At 36.8% G+C, this 17,204-nt stretch overlaps 1 protein-coding gene across 1 annotated transcript; it reads right to left on the bottom strand.

Moving 5' to 3' along the window:
- Positions 1 to 8,508: 8,508 nt before the first annotated feature.
- Positions 8,509 to 12,958, bottom strand: LOC149822504 (abscisic acid 8'-hydroxylase 1-like). The gene is made up of 7 exons (XM_089981059.1): positions 12,688 to 12,958; positions 12,277 to 12,595; positions 11,032 to 11,418; positions 10,322 to 10,487; positions 9,941 to 10,047; positions 9,404 to 9,522; positions 8,509 to 9,125 (listed from the first exon to the last, which is right to left on the bottom strand). Exons 1-7 carry the CDS (start codon positions 12,900 to 12,902, stop codon positions 9,026 to 9,028), a joined length of 1,413 nt encoding a protein of 470 aa, XP_089837185.1. The 5' UTR covers positions 12,903 to 12,958; the 3' UTR covers positions 8,509 to 9,025.
- Between the last annotated feature and the right edge of the window lie 4,246 nt (positions 12,959 to 17,204).

Genomic DNA, 17,204 nt, shown 5'->3' with positions numbered 1-17,204 from the left:
CTATAGAACCTTTAGAATGATATGAATGCACGAATGAAGGATTCTCAGAATGTTCTGTTTATCACTCAGAGGATACTCTTTGTCAAAGAGCTACACTTGACTTTTTCTCTTTTCTTTCTTTTCTTTTTCTCTTTCTTTTTCAAGGCTCTATTTTCAAATATCGAATAGGAATTTTTCTCGTTGTAAGCTCACATGTCCATTCCATGTTGAATAGTTTATTTGAGTGTGTTTATATAGCTTTTTTTTTAAAAAAGTAGTCGTTACATTTTGAAATCGTAGCCTTTTTGATATGTGAAATGATATGTCATTTTAAAAACATCTTTAGAGAAATTCGAAAAAGTCTTTTTCCATAAAAGTAAAATATAGGGTACACTAGTCGTTGTAAATTTTTTAGGTAATACATATTTTATGTAAAAAGTCTATTTCTTACAATAGTACATTGAACGTTGGATTGTGGTTTTGTCTTTATTCTAATTAATGATTTGAGGTACATAAGTACTTCTTTACTTTAAATGAGTGTAAGTACAATGAGTGCTTTGAGATATTTATTTGTACATAGTCATGTCAAGTGTTTTCTTTATGTTGTGGTTTTCAAAGTCTTCAGAGAGTATGAGGACTACAAAAAAGTCGACATTCTTGAGAAGGATATTTTAACAAGGATTTCTTACAGGAGGTATTTAATGCTATACAAAGAGAATGACTTCAAGTAAGTCGACATTCTATGGGTTTGTAAAAAGGTAACTAGAGTCTTTTCAAAACCTTTATTATATTTGTTTTCTTTGTGTAGCCGATTTTCATGTTTTGTCTTTTACCCATATTTGAAATCATTTCTTTAAAGAAGGTAACTAGAGTCTTTTCAAAAACATATTATATTTGTTTTTCTTTATGTAGCCGATTTTCATGTTTTGTCTTTTACCCATATTTGAAATCATTTCTTTAAAGAAGGTAACTAGAGTCTTTTCAAAAACATATTATATTTGTTTTTCTTTATGTAGCCATTTTCATGTTTTGTCTTTTTCCTACATTTCTTTTCATGTTGTCTTGTATATGATGTAAGGTACAATTATTACATTTTGAAATCATGTCAAAATACCTTTTTCATAAAGGGTTGTAAGAAGGTACAATTATTAGTTTTCAAAAAGGAGCTTTTTGAAACTATCGTATACTTTTATGATATAGCTTTTATGAATGAGTATGTAATATGCAATATGCATGTTCCTGAAGGTTCTGTTACATATGACTCTAAAGAAGAAAAAAAATCTTCATCTTGAGGTAGCCGATTTCTTCAGTTGATCTTTGAGAATGCATGGCTCATCAAGCTTTTTCTTCAAGGAGTATGATTGCACCATAGTTGTACTTGAACAGGAAGTCTCCATCCTTTTTGGGTGAGATATCCTTGCATCAAATACTCGTTAGATTTATGGCAAAACATATTCAGTCATAATATAACATTTTTCAAGAGGACATATTATCATATCATATGAAATCAAATACAACAGTGTATCATATTATGTGACATCAAAAAAGAGTTTCCCAACAGCTTTTAGATATGCTACACATATTATAAATTGTCTTCCAAGTACAAGACTAAGTGGAAAGACACCTTATGAGCTCTTAATGGAAAAACATCTTACTCTTGATCACTTAAAAAAATTTAGATGTATTTGCTATCCTCTTCTATCTGCATAATCAAACTCTAAGTTATCACTAAAGTCCAAGCCCTGTGTCTTCATTGGATATAAGCTGAGTTATAAAGGTTATCTTTGCTTTGATCTTATTGCCAAAAGAATATAAATTTCCAAACATGGTATATTCAATGAGACTGCATTTCTATATGCTGGCACAAGAGACCCAATCACAAGTGATGAAGTCTCACAATGGCCAGAATAGGTTTCAGATCATGAGTCCAACCAAAATCAAACCAAGAAGATTGACCAACCAAATGTTCAAAATAGTGTCCAACAAAGTTCACCCAATGACCCATCAAATTTTCAACCCATTGAACATCTCAACTCAGTACCTATTTCCCAATCTTATCCAGATCGAAATGATGTTGACACTGAACCAAACCAAAATCAGATTAAGTCATCTCACGAACCAAATCAATCCATCAACCATATCATAGAACCTTCCCGAACCCACCGTATGGTGACTAGGTCCCAAGGCGGTACCCTCAAGCCTAGAACTTTTATGACCTTAAAGTATGCATTCAGAATGAGTCTTCTTAGTGAACTTGTCCAAGAAAAGGAACCGAGTTCATTCAAAGAGGCAGCAAGTCATCCAAAGTGGAAAGATGCTATGAGATGTGAATATGATGCATTGATCAAGAACAACACATGGTCTCTGGTTCCTTCCAACAAAGCAAACAATGTTATCAGTTGCAAATGGGTATATCAAATAAAGAGGCATGCATATGGGTCAATTGCCATATACAAAGTTCGACTAGTAGCCAAGGGCTATAGTTAATAAGAAGGTATCGATTAGTTCAAGGCCTTCAGTTCTATGATAAAACCTACGACCATTAGGACAATATTGCCAGTAGTTGTTAGTCAAGGTTGGAAAGACATCAATTGGATGTAAATAATGCATTTCTACACAGTTTTCTTCAAGAAGTATACATGAGTCAGCCAGTTGGATTTAAAGATAAATGACATTTTCAATATGTATGCAAGTTTAGTCAGACTCTTTATGGATTGAAACAAGCACCTTGAGCATGGTTTAACCGATTAAGAAAATATTTGATTCAAATGGGTTTTTTTGGTTCAAATGAAGATGCTTCATTATTTATCAAATTTACTGATATTGTTGTTTTGTATGTACTGGTCTATGTTGATGATATAATTATTAGAGGTAACTCTTCTAGGAAAGTTGGCAGTTAATTCAAAATTTTAGCAAAGAGTTCCCTATAAAAGATCTTGAAAGATTGCATTATTTTTTAGGCATAAAAGTTGTTCTAAACAAGGATGAAATTGTTTAGTCTCAAAGAAAATGTATCTATGATATCTTGGTCAAAACAGAAATAGAGAGCTCAAAACCGCTTGTTACTCTAGCTGCAACAAATATTCACTTACCTAAGTTTGAAGGCCAACTTCTGAATGATCCAAGACAATATCAAAGTACCGTGGGAGCTCTACAATATGTTATATTTTCAAGGCCACATATAATAAGGCATGCCAATTCATGCATCAGCCCACTGATGTTATTGGGTTCACGTTAAAAGAATCTTATGATATCTTAAGGGTTCCATTAATATGGGTCTTCACATATCAAGTTCAAGTTCTCTTGATTTAAAGGGCTATACTGATGCCGATTGGGCATGATGTTTAGATGACCGTAGATCTAACAATGGTTATCGTATATTCATAAGACCTAATCTATTATCTTGGAGTTCTTCTAAACAACATTTAGTTGCTAAGTCCATTACAGAAGCCGAGTACGGAGCTCTAGTAGGAGGAGCTTCTGAATTACTGTGGTTAAAACAACTTGTAAATGAGCTTGGGGTTGACTCCACAGTTTTTCCATGTTATGGTGCAACAATTTAGGGGCAACATATCTAGCAGCAAATTCAAAATTCCATGCTAGAACCAAGCATATAGAAATTGATTTTCATTTTGTTTGAGAGAAGGTAAGCCAAATTTATTTCGTCTCAACAATAGTTGGCTGATATTCTAACTAAGCCATCGGCGAGACCATAATTCGAGTATTTAAGAAGCAAGCTCAATCTGTGGGAGATTCGCTTGAGGGGGGCATATTGAAGAAATAGGACCCGAGTCCCCTAACGAAGGCAGTAGAGAGAGACCCATAAGTAATAAGATCAAATGTGAAGGTTAAGCTAATAACTTTGCCCTTATCCATGTTAAACCAAGTCATAAGAATCCTAATCAGTGTTTGTGGAAAGATCAAATCTATCCAAATGTAATATGCCCTTGCTATTTTAATAGAAAAGATCTCTCCTCTCTTAAGTGTGAAAAACTAGAGAGAGTAAGAGAGTTCTATCGATCGTGGACGTAGGGTTCAAAGTCGAACTACGTTACATTGCTTTTGTTTTGTGTGAATGTTCTGTTTGAAGCTATATTGATCGTGTATGGCTTTTTAATAGGCAAAAGTGATTTCGACACCGGTGGTTCCAGTGGAGGCATGGCTGGTGGTGGTGGTCAACCCCTTCTCCGACCTCTTACATGCGCTCGCCCTCTGCCTCAGCAGTGGTGGCTAGTCACCCGAGAGAGATATAGAGGGAGGGAGAGGAAACAACAGGGAAAAAAAGAAGAAAAAAAAAACAAATCCGGGTCAGCAGGAGCGGTTTCAACATTGGTGGCTCCAGTGGAGGCACGGTTGGTGGTGGTTGACCCCTTCTCTGACCTCTTGTAGTCGCTTGCCCTCCGCCCGGGCGGTGGTGGCTAGTGACCAAAGAGAGAGAGAGGAGATTTTTTTTTTTAGAGAGAGAGAGAGCCCGCGTTAGAGTGAAAACTTTTTTTGGTTTTTGAAACAAGTATTTTTACTGGTGCACTGGTTAAGTGAGCAAGAAAAAAAGTTTTTTTACTGGCACATGTTATTTTTTTTGCACCAGTCACATTTTTTTTTGGGCTAGTAAAAACATCTTTTTACTGGCGCAAGTTCAAGATGCATTAGAAAAACACTATTTTTTCTTGCGCAGTGTAGGATTGCACCAAAAAAGATGTTTTCACTGGTGCTGAGTTTTCCTGCGCTAGTGTAAGGCTTGTCTTTGACAAAACCCAATATTTGCGCCAGTAAAACGCAGATTTTTGGTAGTGTTATTAATGGGTTAGGTATTGACCCGGTTCTTAATGGGCTCAAGTTTTAAAAGCCAACCATGACCCCACCATTGGCCCAATGGACCAATGTTAAGTGGGTCGGTTCGACCTGACTGAAATCTGTTTAAGTAATTTTTTAATTAAGTAGAAAACATAAAGTTTATAATTCTGCATTAGAGATTGTTCAAAATATCCAAATGAAAAATATATAGCAAAATATTTTATCCATGGTCACATGATTGGGGCTTTGCAGTTTGCATGATGAAGGTGATGAAATGGTAGAGAAAAAAAGGCCAAGAAACCTTAATTTTTAGGTAAATGGTAATCTAATAGTCTCATGCATCCAACTAATTGTCTTTCTAGTATTCATATAATTAATGCAACTAATTAGGTTATTGATTCTATCTTCCATATTTCTAAGGCATTAATTAAGTAGCCTAGGCTCATTGGGTAGGCCTGGTAGCCCATGGGCCAACTGAGGCCCAGCCCACTTATATAATGGCCCGGTTTTAAGACCAGTAGCCAAGGCCTAAAACACTGATTCAAGCCCCCACACAAAATTGGCATTTTAATCGCCAAAATCTGATCCGTGTGCAGAAACTTTTCAGCTGATTAGAAAATCAACAATCATAAAAAAAACACCAAAATCTTACTATTAAAATTCATAATTTTTTGTTCAAAAAATACGATGTAGGAGTCAATTCTTATCAAATTGACCATGTTAAATTCATTATCAGATTTGATGATATCACAAGGAGTATGACATTAGGGTTTGAAGATAAGGATGAGTGATAACAATCAAATATAAGAGAACGTAAAATGGACAGGTGTCACCTCCTTGTTTCATTTTTAACACGTCAGCACCCAAGTCAACATGTAAAATAGTCGTTATTATATAAAATTAGGATCAAGAATCACGTGCAATGTTGCTGTATAACTTTTACCAATAAACATTTTAATGAGCGAATGGTCTCAAGGCACAGAAATCTGAAGAGGTGGCTGAACATCCTCCGCACAAAAAAGGTGTTACTTCTTTAACCTTTTAGACAAGCAATTCATTCATAAAGCATTCTAATGAATATCTTAGTTGTTCTCTGTTTTCGAGTATTTTTTTAGGCTCACATTTAAGGAAACTTTCCAATAAATTATACAACCTTGGGAAAAAGGATTCCCATGATGATGACGGTACTTTTACTCATTTAGTTTTCAAGGAAAGAAATGAGTTGTCCTCCAGTTCAAGTCTTCTCGCTTTGAGTAAACAATTTCAAGCTTTCTGGTGTTCCCAAGAAAATTTGTAATATCTGTTGTATTCCAAAAGGTTGAATATGGAGATGGATTGGTTGCTCGAGATATGTTCCCTTTCTTAAAAGTCTACCAAAGGTTTCTTTTCCAAGTTATTTTCATAGAAATTTTAAATTATTCATATATGTTTTGGTTGGTTGCACTTGCTCACGAATTCCTCGACCAATCAAATCCCAAAGAGATGACACGTGTACAGTTAGAAGGGTAAGTCTTTGGTACGGACGTTGTAAGACCTCAAAATTGTTTTAGTGAGAGTAATTTTCTAAGATTGGTGCAATTTAGTAAACCTGATGGCAATGGATTGATTTAGATATTTAAATATATTTTTAATAAAAAATAAACAATAGTTTAGATATTAGAGGAAAAAAGTGAATGCTATAGATGTTCTATGGTATGATCATAAAAGAGTTGTAAGACCCTCGTAACTAACTAAGTGAGACTCAATATAATTATTTATTTGAATATGATATTACACACTAACGGTTAAAATTTTAAATTATGACACTATAAAAAACCTATATAATTGTAGGTGCACGTTTCATAGTCAAGTGAGAGATGTTGGATGCTAATACGATCCGCACATTGAAAACATGATTTGTACAAATAAAAAATGTACGATAAGACAAGATTGAAGTCGCACTGGTTGATACCATTTGCAAATGGCTGTGAGAAACTTGTCCCACTTGAGAGAGTCTCTATATACACAGCGAGACTTGTCTCACTTGAGAGTATATATATATATATATATATATATATATATATATGTGTGTGTGTGTGTGTGTTGGAATCATTTGTATATACAATCTAGTTGGCCTCTCATGAAACAAGTTGCTTGGACTCAATCTTGAGTTTTTTTGATAGAAAAATATGTTTTTATGAGTTGATTTGTTTTAAAGTATTTATGGATGTTGATTTTTAAATTGTTAAAAAAACAAACTTGCTCATCAGAATTCAACGATCCAAATGTCAATCCTCACAAAACAGAGCATGTAAATAATAACTAGGGGGTCAAATGACACATTTACCAAGAAACCAAAAAATTAAAAAGAATTATTGATACATACAAACAATTATTTATTCATAAGAGAGAGAGAGAGAGAGAGAGAGAGAGAGAGAGAGAGAGAGAGGTTTCAAGTGAAACTATCATAGTAAAAGAAGTCATCCATCTGAATCTGAGATTGGGAATGACAGGTCAATAATATAGTCAAAGGTCATCTGTTTAAATCTGTGTGCGTGCGAGACTAACTTATTTTTTGGTTACTTCACAAGAAAGTGGTTCACTTTCATATGACAATGGATGCTTGCACAAACAACAATTGACCCTGTTATTTTCTCAATTTTCTCAATTGAAAGTGAAAAATTAGAATCAAAGAGAGTTTATGGGATTTTGAAAAACACACCTCGCCCTATGTGAATTTGATTCCCATCATTCATTTTTCTTAATATGTATTATGTAAAGTATTCGTGAGAATGACGTATGAGGATCCGTTTGCACATGGATAAAGGATAATGGATTTATTCAACCCTTAGACCAGTTATTCAATCCGTTTACACATGGATAAAGGATAATGAAAGGCAATGCCCATTTTTTTATGGGACAAAACGACCATAACAAAATAGATTATATAGTTCTAGATACTTAATATTTTGTTCATATAGTGTTGGGACCATTGACCTAAAATATATCTATATACTTTTTTGTTCCTTTTTACATAGTTTTGTTCCTCATTTTCTAATGTATTCATTTACTTTTGAAGTGCTAGGGAAAATTATTTTTGCTGATACTTTGCTGATAAGAATGCAAGAAAAAATAAAAAATTTAATTTCTGAAAATAATTTTTTGATGCCGTTATTTTATCATTTTAAATTTTTGCCACTTTGGATACAACACACTTCTTTTCTAGTTCTAGATACGTGCTGGTCTTAATACCTGCTTCCTAAGTGAGATATAAACTTGGAAAGACTGCAGGATCTGCTCACATGGTAGTGGGTGAGGGCAGCAGGTGATGCTAACCCTGCAGTCGGAGGTTCAAGCTCCAGCATGTATGCTCCTGCGCAAGCCGAAGCAGGGTGTACCTACAAGGGTCAGGGACTCAGGAGGACCTCGAGCATTGACTTTTTTTTGGTGAGTTGAGCCAAGCTTGAGCTGACTCATTTATTAAAAATACATCGTTTCTTAGCTGAAAGTACTAGAATTTGAACCGTAGGCCCATTAAGCCAAGTTTAAATTGACATGTTTACACAAAAAATGCTTGGTTTCAAAATTGAAAACTATATATATTTAAACATTAAACCTATTGCTTGCAAGCCAAACACTTCTACTAGTATTTTATACTAAATTATGTGATATAAAATATATATTATATTTATTACCATTTAACGTGCTTATACATAAGCTGAAAATCTGCTGTTGGTTTTCTGCTTGTTGAGGTTATTTTACAAGTTCAAACGAGCTCTTTACTAGCGGCTAATCTCATTTTCCAGCTCTAATTAAAGCTGCAGTTATGACAAATACTCACAAATGATCTCTCTCTCTCTCTACATGTCCAGACAAATGCTCACACATGATCTCTCTCTCTCTCAAACACACACATCAAAGTTGGGCTAAAATGATTGATACCATCACTCAAAGGCAGAAAGCACGTCGTGTCTTTATTCGTTGTATGAAAGCTGCAGTTTCTATCCACCCACATGAACCACAGATCTCTATATTTATTGATTGTATGGTACCCCAACATTGCTTTCTTCCTCACCTTTTCTAGTCCTTTTACTAGACAAAAGGAAGACCTTTCCTTCATTAATGGTTCCCCTTAACATTCCTTTCTTGCCTTGAAATATGGAAGTTTCTTTCTTTCTTTTTGGAGTATCAAAATCTGATATAGTCTGCCCCCAGACTGTATGGTGCACTTGGCACGTTCATTTTTGCAATTTGTGAAGTCCTTGTTACTGCTTCAAGTCATGCCTTTGTGAGACAACTGGATGGGCAACCCATTCTCAGGGAGAGCAAATGGGCTATACTGAATTCCACTATGTGACCCCAAAATGATCCACCTGAAATCCAAAACACACAAGAAAGGGACTAAGCTAAAAGATTGATTGTTACTTTTTTTTTTTTAATTTAACAAGGAAAAAAAAACCAATTCAGGTGGCAAGCCTAGTAAGAGATTGACACCTTGTTATATGGCCATTCTCAAGCAGTTGAAACCCTATCTTTTGGGCACCAAGAAGCCAACTGCTTAGGCCTTAAGGCAAGGGTCTTTATTTGTGGAACATTATTTACTAGACCAATCAAAAAGTTGATGTGTAACAAACCATACTAAAGTTTTTACCTGTATTTTGTGGTTATGTGATGGAGGAACACCAACATCTCCAGCTTTGCTAACTCATTCCCTGGACAACAGTGGATCCCATTTCCAAACGGCAAAAAGGTATGCGCTTTGGGAGCAACCTGTTACAAAGCTTCTCTTTTCAAGTACAAACAGAAGTAAAAAAAAGAAAAAAAAAAGCACAGAAAAGCTGTATATTTTTTATTTAAAGTTTTTTTGCTAATGAGGAACCTTAATTAGCCCCACCCCATAGGTTAAACCTCCGTGCAGGAGAGTGGACCAGCTCCACAGTGCTATCTTAGAGAGAAACAAACTCATGACATCCGGGGGCTTCCAATCACATGACAGCATTCCATTGGCCCCACAGCAACAGAATGCATGCCCCACTCAGAATGCTGTCATGTGATTGGTCTGTCACATAAGCAGGTACTTAAGCGATCCTTATATCCCTGTTCAAACACACACTCTAATGCTCACTGAAGCCAACTGGGTGAACTTATGCGGACTTTTGCATTAACTACTTTTATGAAAGATTCTTACCTCAAACCTTGAAGGATCGAATTTTACAGGATCAGGAAAAATGTCAGGGTTATGGTGAATATTTCTAAACAAGGGCAGAACTTTCCATCCTTTTGGTATCAGGTACCCTGAAACACACAGCATTCACCAAACACAGTGGGTTAATAAAAACTAACAGCTTTCAATCATAACAGTAAGACAGGGGCAGACCCATTAAAAAATCAAGTCTTCTTGCCCATACTAAAATAATGCAAAAGAAACCAATTTTTCTTAGAGGCAGTTGTTAATCTGAACAGCAACAGAACCATATCCACACAGAATATGATGCTTTTGCTTGTTACGGTCACAACCAAACCAAGCACCATAAAAAAAGAATAGTAATAGTGAGTCATATAAACCAACCTTCATATTCAACATCTTCCACGGCTTCTCTGAACGTAAATGACAGAATCGTGGCAACTCTCATCGTTTCCAGTATCACCCGAGATGTTAGAGGCATGCTCCTTGTATCTGTCCAAGTTAGAGCCTCACCCTTCTTCTTGCCCCTCCTTATTGCCTCTTGCTCTTCCTGAAAATGGCAAAGATAATTCCATATAGTTTGAACTCTTCCAAAATCTTCCGTTGTTTATCAGTAGCTCAGTAGTAGAGCAGTCCTCCATTAACTGACCGGTTGTAGGCTCGAATCTTACTTGATAACGGGGCAGGCTGTCTTTAACCATGAAGAGCAAGTGAAAGTGACCTGTTCCCTATCAAGGGCACTTACCGTCATATTGTATATAAGGTTATATTCAATCACCACCGCACATCTCAGTCGATGGAGGTGTGCATGGGCTCCATTGCGACATATTTCATTCTTAAGTGAGATGTGCGGTGGAGATTGAATATAAACGAGACCACATCAGTTGTATACAATATGACCATAACTGCTTTCTTCTCTGTTTTTGTTTCAATCATATTTTGTCTCACCATCAATACGTCGGGCTAGATCTGGGATAATCTTCTGTTCGGTAGCCCTGGGGCTATTTACAACCAGTCTTGTAATACCAGGTGAAACTCAAAACAAAGACGCGAAGATGAGAAAAAAGAAACCAACACAAAGTGCAGAAATCTACCGTGACTGCTTTCAGAACGGCCTGATTCTCCGCCAGAAACTTGAGGATCCATGTGAGCACACTAGCTGTGGTGTCTCGGGCCGCAAAGATCACCCCTATGACATTGTCTGCAATCTGAGTATCACTGAGAGCTTCCTTCTCGCTCATGAATGAACCAAGAAGACCACTATGTTGTTCTGCACTTTGCCTTCTGGAGTTAAGGATTTCTGCCAGGATCACACCCAATTGCTTCCTGGCCTTCATTGCTTTGTGGAAGAGAGTTCCAGGCAGATTGAATGGCATGGAATTGTATCCCTTCTCCAAGACATAGTACAATTTTTTCAGCTCTTCTCTGTCAAAGCAATCGTCCTTGCCGAAAATGGAAAGCAATGCAACGTTGAAAGCGTACTGCGGGCGCCAAAAGGAAAAGAAAAAAAAAACTCCATTAGTGACCGCCACAAAATTACTACAATTGTACTATTTTTTTATTTATCCAGTTTCATTTCATTAGAACATGCACTGTGATCAAACCATCCAATACAAAGATTAATTTCTTGAAAAGTAATTTAATTAGAAAGTGTCTTTCTACAATATAGCTCGTTATTTTTTTCTTTTGAACTATCACGTTTGGTTAAAAAGATGGGGCCTAGACCTTTCAAAAAGCTAATGCCCAGCATAGATCCTGAAGACAGAGTCCCAGCCTAGGAATTTTATGCTCAAGGAACAATGATATGTATGGCAGGTTGCAGCCATGGCCAGGGTCTTCAATCTTAAACGCGGTTTCTTGTGAACTGATGATAGCAATTAAGGATGACACTGGACCAGGAGAAAACGGGACCTGCCCCGCCTTGCCCAGTTTGATTCGGAGACTGAGATGGAAGTTAGAATCGAAACACATGCGGTAACGGAGGCGGGGATGGACTTATGCGTTCCTAGCCTCATCCTGCCCCGATCTCCGTTAGTAAAATAATTAAAAATATTCTCCGATCCGACGGTTCGATCTCATTCTTTCAGATGGTGAGAAAAAGCGGGCCCCGTTTCAACGGGGGATGAAGGCGAGGATAAAGGTTAAAATGGGAATCAGCGTGGGGATGAAGGTCCGGATGAAAGGCAAAATTTTAAGGAGAGAGGGCGGATACCTTGTCCCCGCATCTGCCCCAGTCTACTGCCATCCTTAATAACAATGCTATTGGCAACTTTTACTTCTTAAGGTTGCTCTGATTACTGGGTCCATGTGAAATTTTGAGTTTTGAAGTGAGCACTTACCGTCTTCATCTCTTGGAAAGCGGTTACCGAACGGCCGTCGCAAGATCGCAGAGCGTCCACGGCGACCGAATCGATCTCAGAAACCATGTTCTTGAGAGATACCGGCAAGAACGCTCTGACGACCAATTTCCTTAATTTGGAGTGGTAATCCCCCTGATGAAAGAACAGGGCCTCCCTCCCCAGCATCCTCATTTTGCTTGCTGGAAAAGTTGGCTTGAACAGGTGAGCTTGAGTTACCATCACAAACCGAACTGCCTCAGGGCTTGTGAGCATTACACATGGACAGCCCAATATATGGCTCTTGAAGATAGACCCATACCTGGGGAAGAAAGTGATCAGAACCCACAATTCAAAAAACAATTGATTGCAAAGAGAGAGAGAGAGAGAGAGAGAGAGAGAGATCCAATTTACCTCTTCTGTTTCTGAGAAAAAAAGAGGTTGGGATTCTGGGAATAGAGTTGGAAGGTCTCTCCAACATATGGCCACCCCAATGAGCCAGGAGGCAAAGGTAGCTTGCTGTACTGGCCACGGCGCCTGCGGCCGGAAATGAAGGAGTGAAATAAAGAGAAGAAAAGAAAAGAGGAGAAGCTGAAACAGAGTGCTAGTGTGATCATAAACGCTGCCATTGCTTAGAATTACAAAGCAGAGCAACTAGAGGAAGAGTGTCTTTTGTTCTTGGTTGAGTACTGAATACAGAACGCAGAGGGGGTATTTATAAGCAAATGGAGCCGGGGGGGGGGGGGGGGGGGGATTGAGAGCCGTCCAGCTCGAATCCACCCACAGATCTCGCTTCCTGCTCAGGGGCGGAGAGAGAGAGAGGATGAGAGTGTGGTGATCAGAGAGAGAGAGAGAGAGAGAGGGAGAGAGAGAGAAAAGAAAAGTTTTGTTTGCTAGCGTGTGTTGACGGGGAAAGACTCCACTGACCATCTACATAGAGAAAAACTGTGTTTGAAAATGTGGGTAGTCCGAGAGCTGTCACCGTGACATGCTATTCAGAGGCTGTGTCATGGATGACACGAGTCAGAGACACTATAACATACTGACACGTACAAACATCATTTTAATATGTTTAATTATTTTGAATATTTTTTTATAATATTTTAACAAAAATATGCAGACATATATGAAAACATCGACAAAGTTTTTTATTAACAAAATTAAAAGAAGATATATATTTGGTACATTAATTCACTGTGGGTGCAAAACCCAATTTTTACTATTTTTTAATAAATTTGACATTATAGATATGATATACTTGCCCAGTTTAGTAAGAATCGGCTTTTGGATTGTTGGAATGTGATGTGTATATAGGCTTTTTTGTTGGTTAGTGTGTGGCTTTGACTTCTCACATGAGACCCACTTGAAGTTTTTTTTTTTTGCTCCAAGGAAACCCTTTGTTTTCAAAATTATTCATGCGTGGGCAATTAAGAAAACTCATCTTGTGTGGATTAGTTTGAATCTTACATGATAAGTGTCCAACGTGGTCTCTTTTCTTGAGAGGAAAACCAAAAGAAAAATAAGGGAAAAAAGAAAGATAGGGAGAGACTTTGCATATTGGGTTGTGTGTGCATGGTGATTGGGGTTCTTTGTGTGAAAAACAATTTGTCAGACCTTATAATAAGGAAAAAAAATGAGGTGCAGATTTTGATTTTCCAGGTTGAAAGTATCAACTTGTCTGATCGAGCTAATCCGTATTGGCTGCATGCTAGTGATTTCTTATTGTTCTCAAAAGCCCTGTAACATCTTATACTTATTGGTTTTCAATAAAAATTCTCTCGTATTCTCTCAATAAAATGTAAGCGGTTTGGTCTAATCACGTAAATTCAGTGTTTTGTGTGCTTGATTGCTTTTCATTGTATCATGTGTTTGTACGCTTCTCATGCCTACATTTTTTAATATATACAAAAACTGATAACTATAAATACACTAATTCTTTTCCACTAAAAAAACATTGATTCTTACTCAATCGATCATATTGACCACATCTAAGTGGTTAGATTGAGTCAAAATGATTGACATCATGAAATTCCCACCAGATTGTAGGTATGATGGCAAATATATAACTTTAAACAAAAACATTAATATTATTATTATTATTATTTGGATGACAAAGAACGCTCACCGTGGACCAACTCACTTAATGAGCCTGCCTCCCTGTCAAGCAGGGACGAAAAGAGACCCTATCTAGTATGAAAGTTTTGTGAGTTTTGGCTGTTCTCGCTACAAGAAATCGGGCCTTTACTGGCGTATCCCCGCAGCAGCGCCAGTGTAAAGCCTCTTTTGCTCGCACAGAAATTAGATGCACAAGGTAAGATCATCCATTTGCATGACCTTGCTTCTCACTGAATTAGTGAGAAAGTTTGATCTTCCAAATATTAGCATAGATTGAACAAAGGGGTTGCTGGTCAAATATTGTTCATGTTAAGACAAAAATTATATTAATACATCGACTTATTGGCCTGCAGATGACAAGAAACCCAGTTCCTCAACAAATCCGGGCATTTCCCCAGGTCATTAGCTGCATTTTGGTGCTGTGGAAGCAAGGCTTCAAACAAATATCATGTACGACTCCAATTTGACAAGGAAATTGAATTGTGTCAATAAGAAGGAAAAGTGTTACCCCTGTACCTTGCAACTTTCTTACAAAAACATGTGAAAACCAGGTCCATCAATTGTATAATTAATCAATCTGATAATATCAGTAGTTGTTAAGCGCCATTACTCTCAAAATGCAGGAATATAATACATTGTTTGATCCAATTTCTGGAAGCCTCCTCTTGTTTGATAATTTGACATGCTAACTGTGACTATGAATAACCTACATGAGTAACAGGAAAATATATTAACAAAAAAAATACAGTTTTTACTGGTGCAAAAACTGCGCCAGTAAAAAGTTTCTCCTGTATGGATTTTGCTGGCGCAATATTGCACAAGTAAAAAAGAGACTTTCGCTGGCTCTTTTTTTACTGGCGCATTATTGCCCAAGCAAAAGTCCGTCAGTTTTGAGACAAGATCCTTATTGGCGCAATATTCTGCCAGTAACGATCCTTCCATTTTTACAAAATATCTTTACTGGCGCACAACTGCGTCAATATTAAATTTTTGCTGGCGCAATAAGTGCGTCAGCAAAAAATAACATTTTCTGGCGATGTAAAGTTGCACCAGCAAATACATTATCGGCGACATTTTGCCGGGCACAATATTGCGCCAACAAATATTTTCACTGGCAAAGTTAGTGCGCCAGTAAAGAAAGACATGATTTTGCATCGTGATGACACGATCTGAATATGATTTTCTTATGTATTTAGACGATCTGGATCCCATCCGTTTGCAACCTTGATGCCAGGAAAACCTCATGTGGCGAATCTCCCACACTAGTTCTTATAGAGTCCACCAGCTAAAAGGCACTTAGGCATCCAGTGAAAATTGAATTTGAAATGAAAGGTTCAGCACCTTCACCTCAGACCCGCTGCTACTCGGGCGACTCGAGCGGGGGTAACAAAAATGTTATTATTGAAACTCTTGAACTTGCACATGTGTCGGGTCACACCCGTCTGTTTGAGAAAAGAGAGAGAGTGTAGTGTGGGTACACAATAAGAAATCTGCGGATTAGCGACAGACATAATCTGTCGCTAAACAAACTAGCGACGGATAACTTTCATCACAATTTCCTTGTCGCTAATTAGTGATGGAACATATATGTCACGACTTTCATTGCTAATTTGCGATGGAACATATATGTTGCGACTTTCATTACTAATTTGCGACGGATTAGCGAATGCCATGATCCGTCGTGAGGCCATCGCTAATCCACAGATATTTGGTTTTGTGACAGATACAAATTCGTCGCTACTTTCATCGTTATTGTAGCGACAGATTTGCGACGGATTACAATCCGTCACAAAATATCCACCGATTCAGTTTTGCGATTGATAAATATCCATCCCAAATTCATCGCTAAATTGGAGGCCGATACTAATTAGCGATAGATATTATCCGTCACAAAAAAAAAAATGTTTGAAATATAAATATCGAGAAAAAAATTCTCGTTATACAATTTATATATCCTGTGTATAAAAAGCAAAGTACACATAAAAAATACAAATACAAAGTAGGTGAAGCAAATTTAACACAAGTTATAAGTGAAACAAAATCAACAACTCAGTATAATCCTCATCAAGTTCTAATTTGTTACAAGTGAACATATACAAAGAGTTTCGTTTGAAACAAATTCAACAGATGAAGCTAATCCTCGCCATGATTCAGATCATTCTCCTCTTTATTGTATCAATATGCCCCTCCATCCATACCTCCATCATCTCCTCTATATTGATCATCTCCAGCATCCTACAAGAAAACCGAAATGTTTGTATTGATAAATAAAATATAATAAAATAAATTATATGCAATGCACCTAATCTAAGACAATCAAAGTAACAAGATAGAATGACACATAGACTAGCAATAAAGTGAAGGACATTAACAAAATTCAGATATGTGTTCTAAGGCTGACAAAAAAAAAATTATAGTGATTCAATCATGCAGATATGTCTTCTAAGGTTGTCAAAAAAATGTCATAGTCATTCAAGCATGCTATCACAATCATGCATATATGTGTTATAAGGCAGTCAAAAAATGTAATAGTGATGAAATCATGCTTATATGTGTTGTAAGGTTGTCAAAAAAAATTCATAGTGATGAAATCATGCATTTATGTGTTGTAAGGCAGTCAAAAAACTTTCATAGTGATGAAATCATGCTTATACGTGTTCTAAGGTTGTCAAAAAACTTTTATAGTGATTCAATCATGCATATATGTGTTATAAGGCAGTCAAAAAACTTTCATAGTGATGAAATCATGCTTATATATATGTGTTCTAAGGTTATTAAAAAACTTTCATAGTGATTCAATCATGCATATATGTGTT

The sequence above is a fragment of the Nuphar pumila genome, chromosome 11 (genome assembly GCF_984573655.1).
Source record: "Nuphar pumila chromosome 11, dmNupPumi1.hap1.1, whole genome shotgun sequence".
In the NCBI taxonomy this organism is placed as follows: Eukaryota; Viridiplantae; Streptophyta; class Magnoliopsida; order Nymphaeales; family Nymphaeaceae; genus Nuphar; species Nuphar pumila.
The sequence above is the reverse complement of the archived record's forward strand: the minus strand, read 5'-3'. Positions and strand labels throughout refer to the sequence as shown.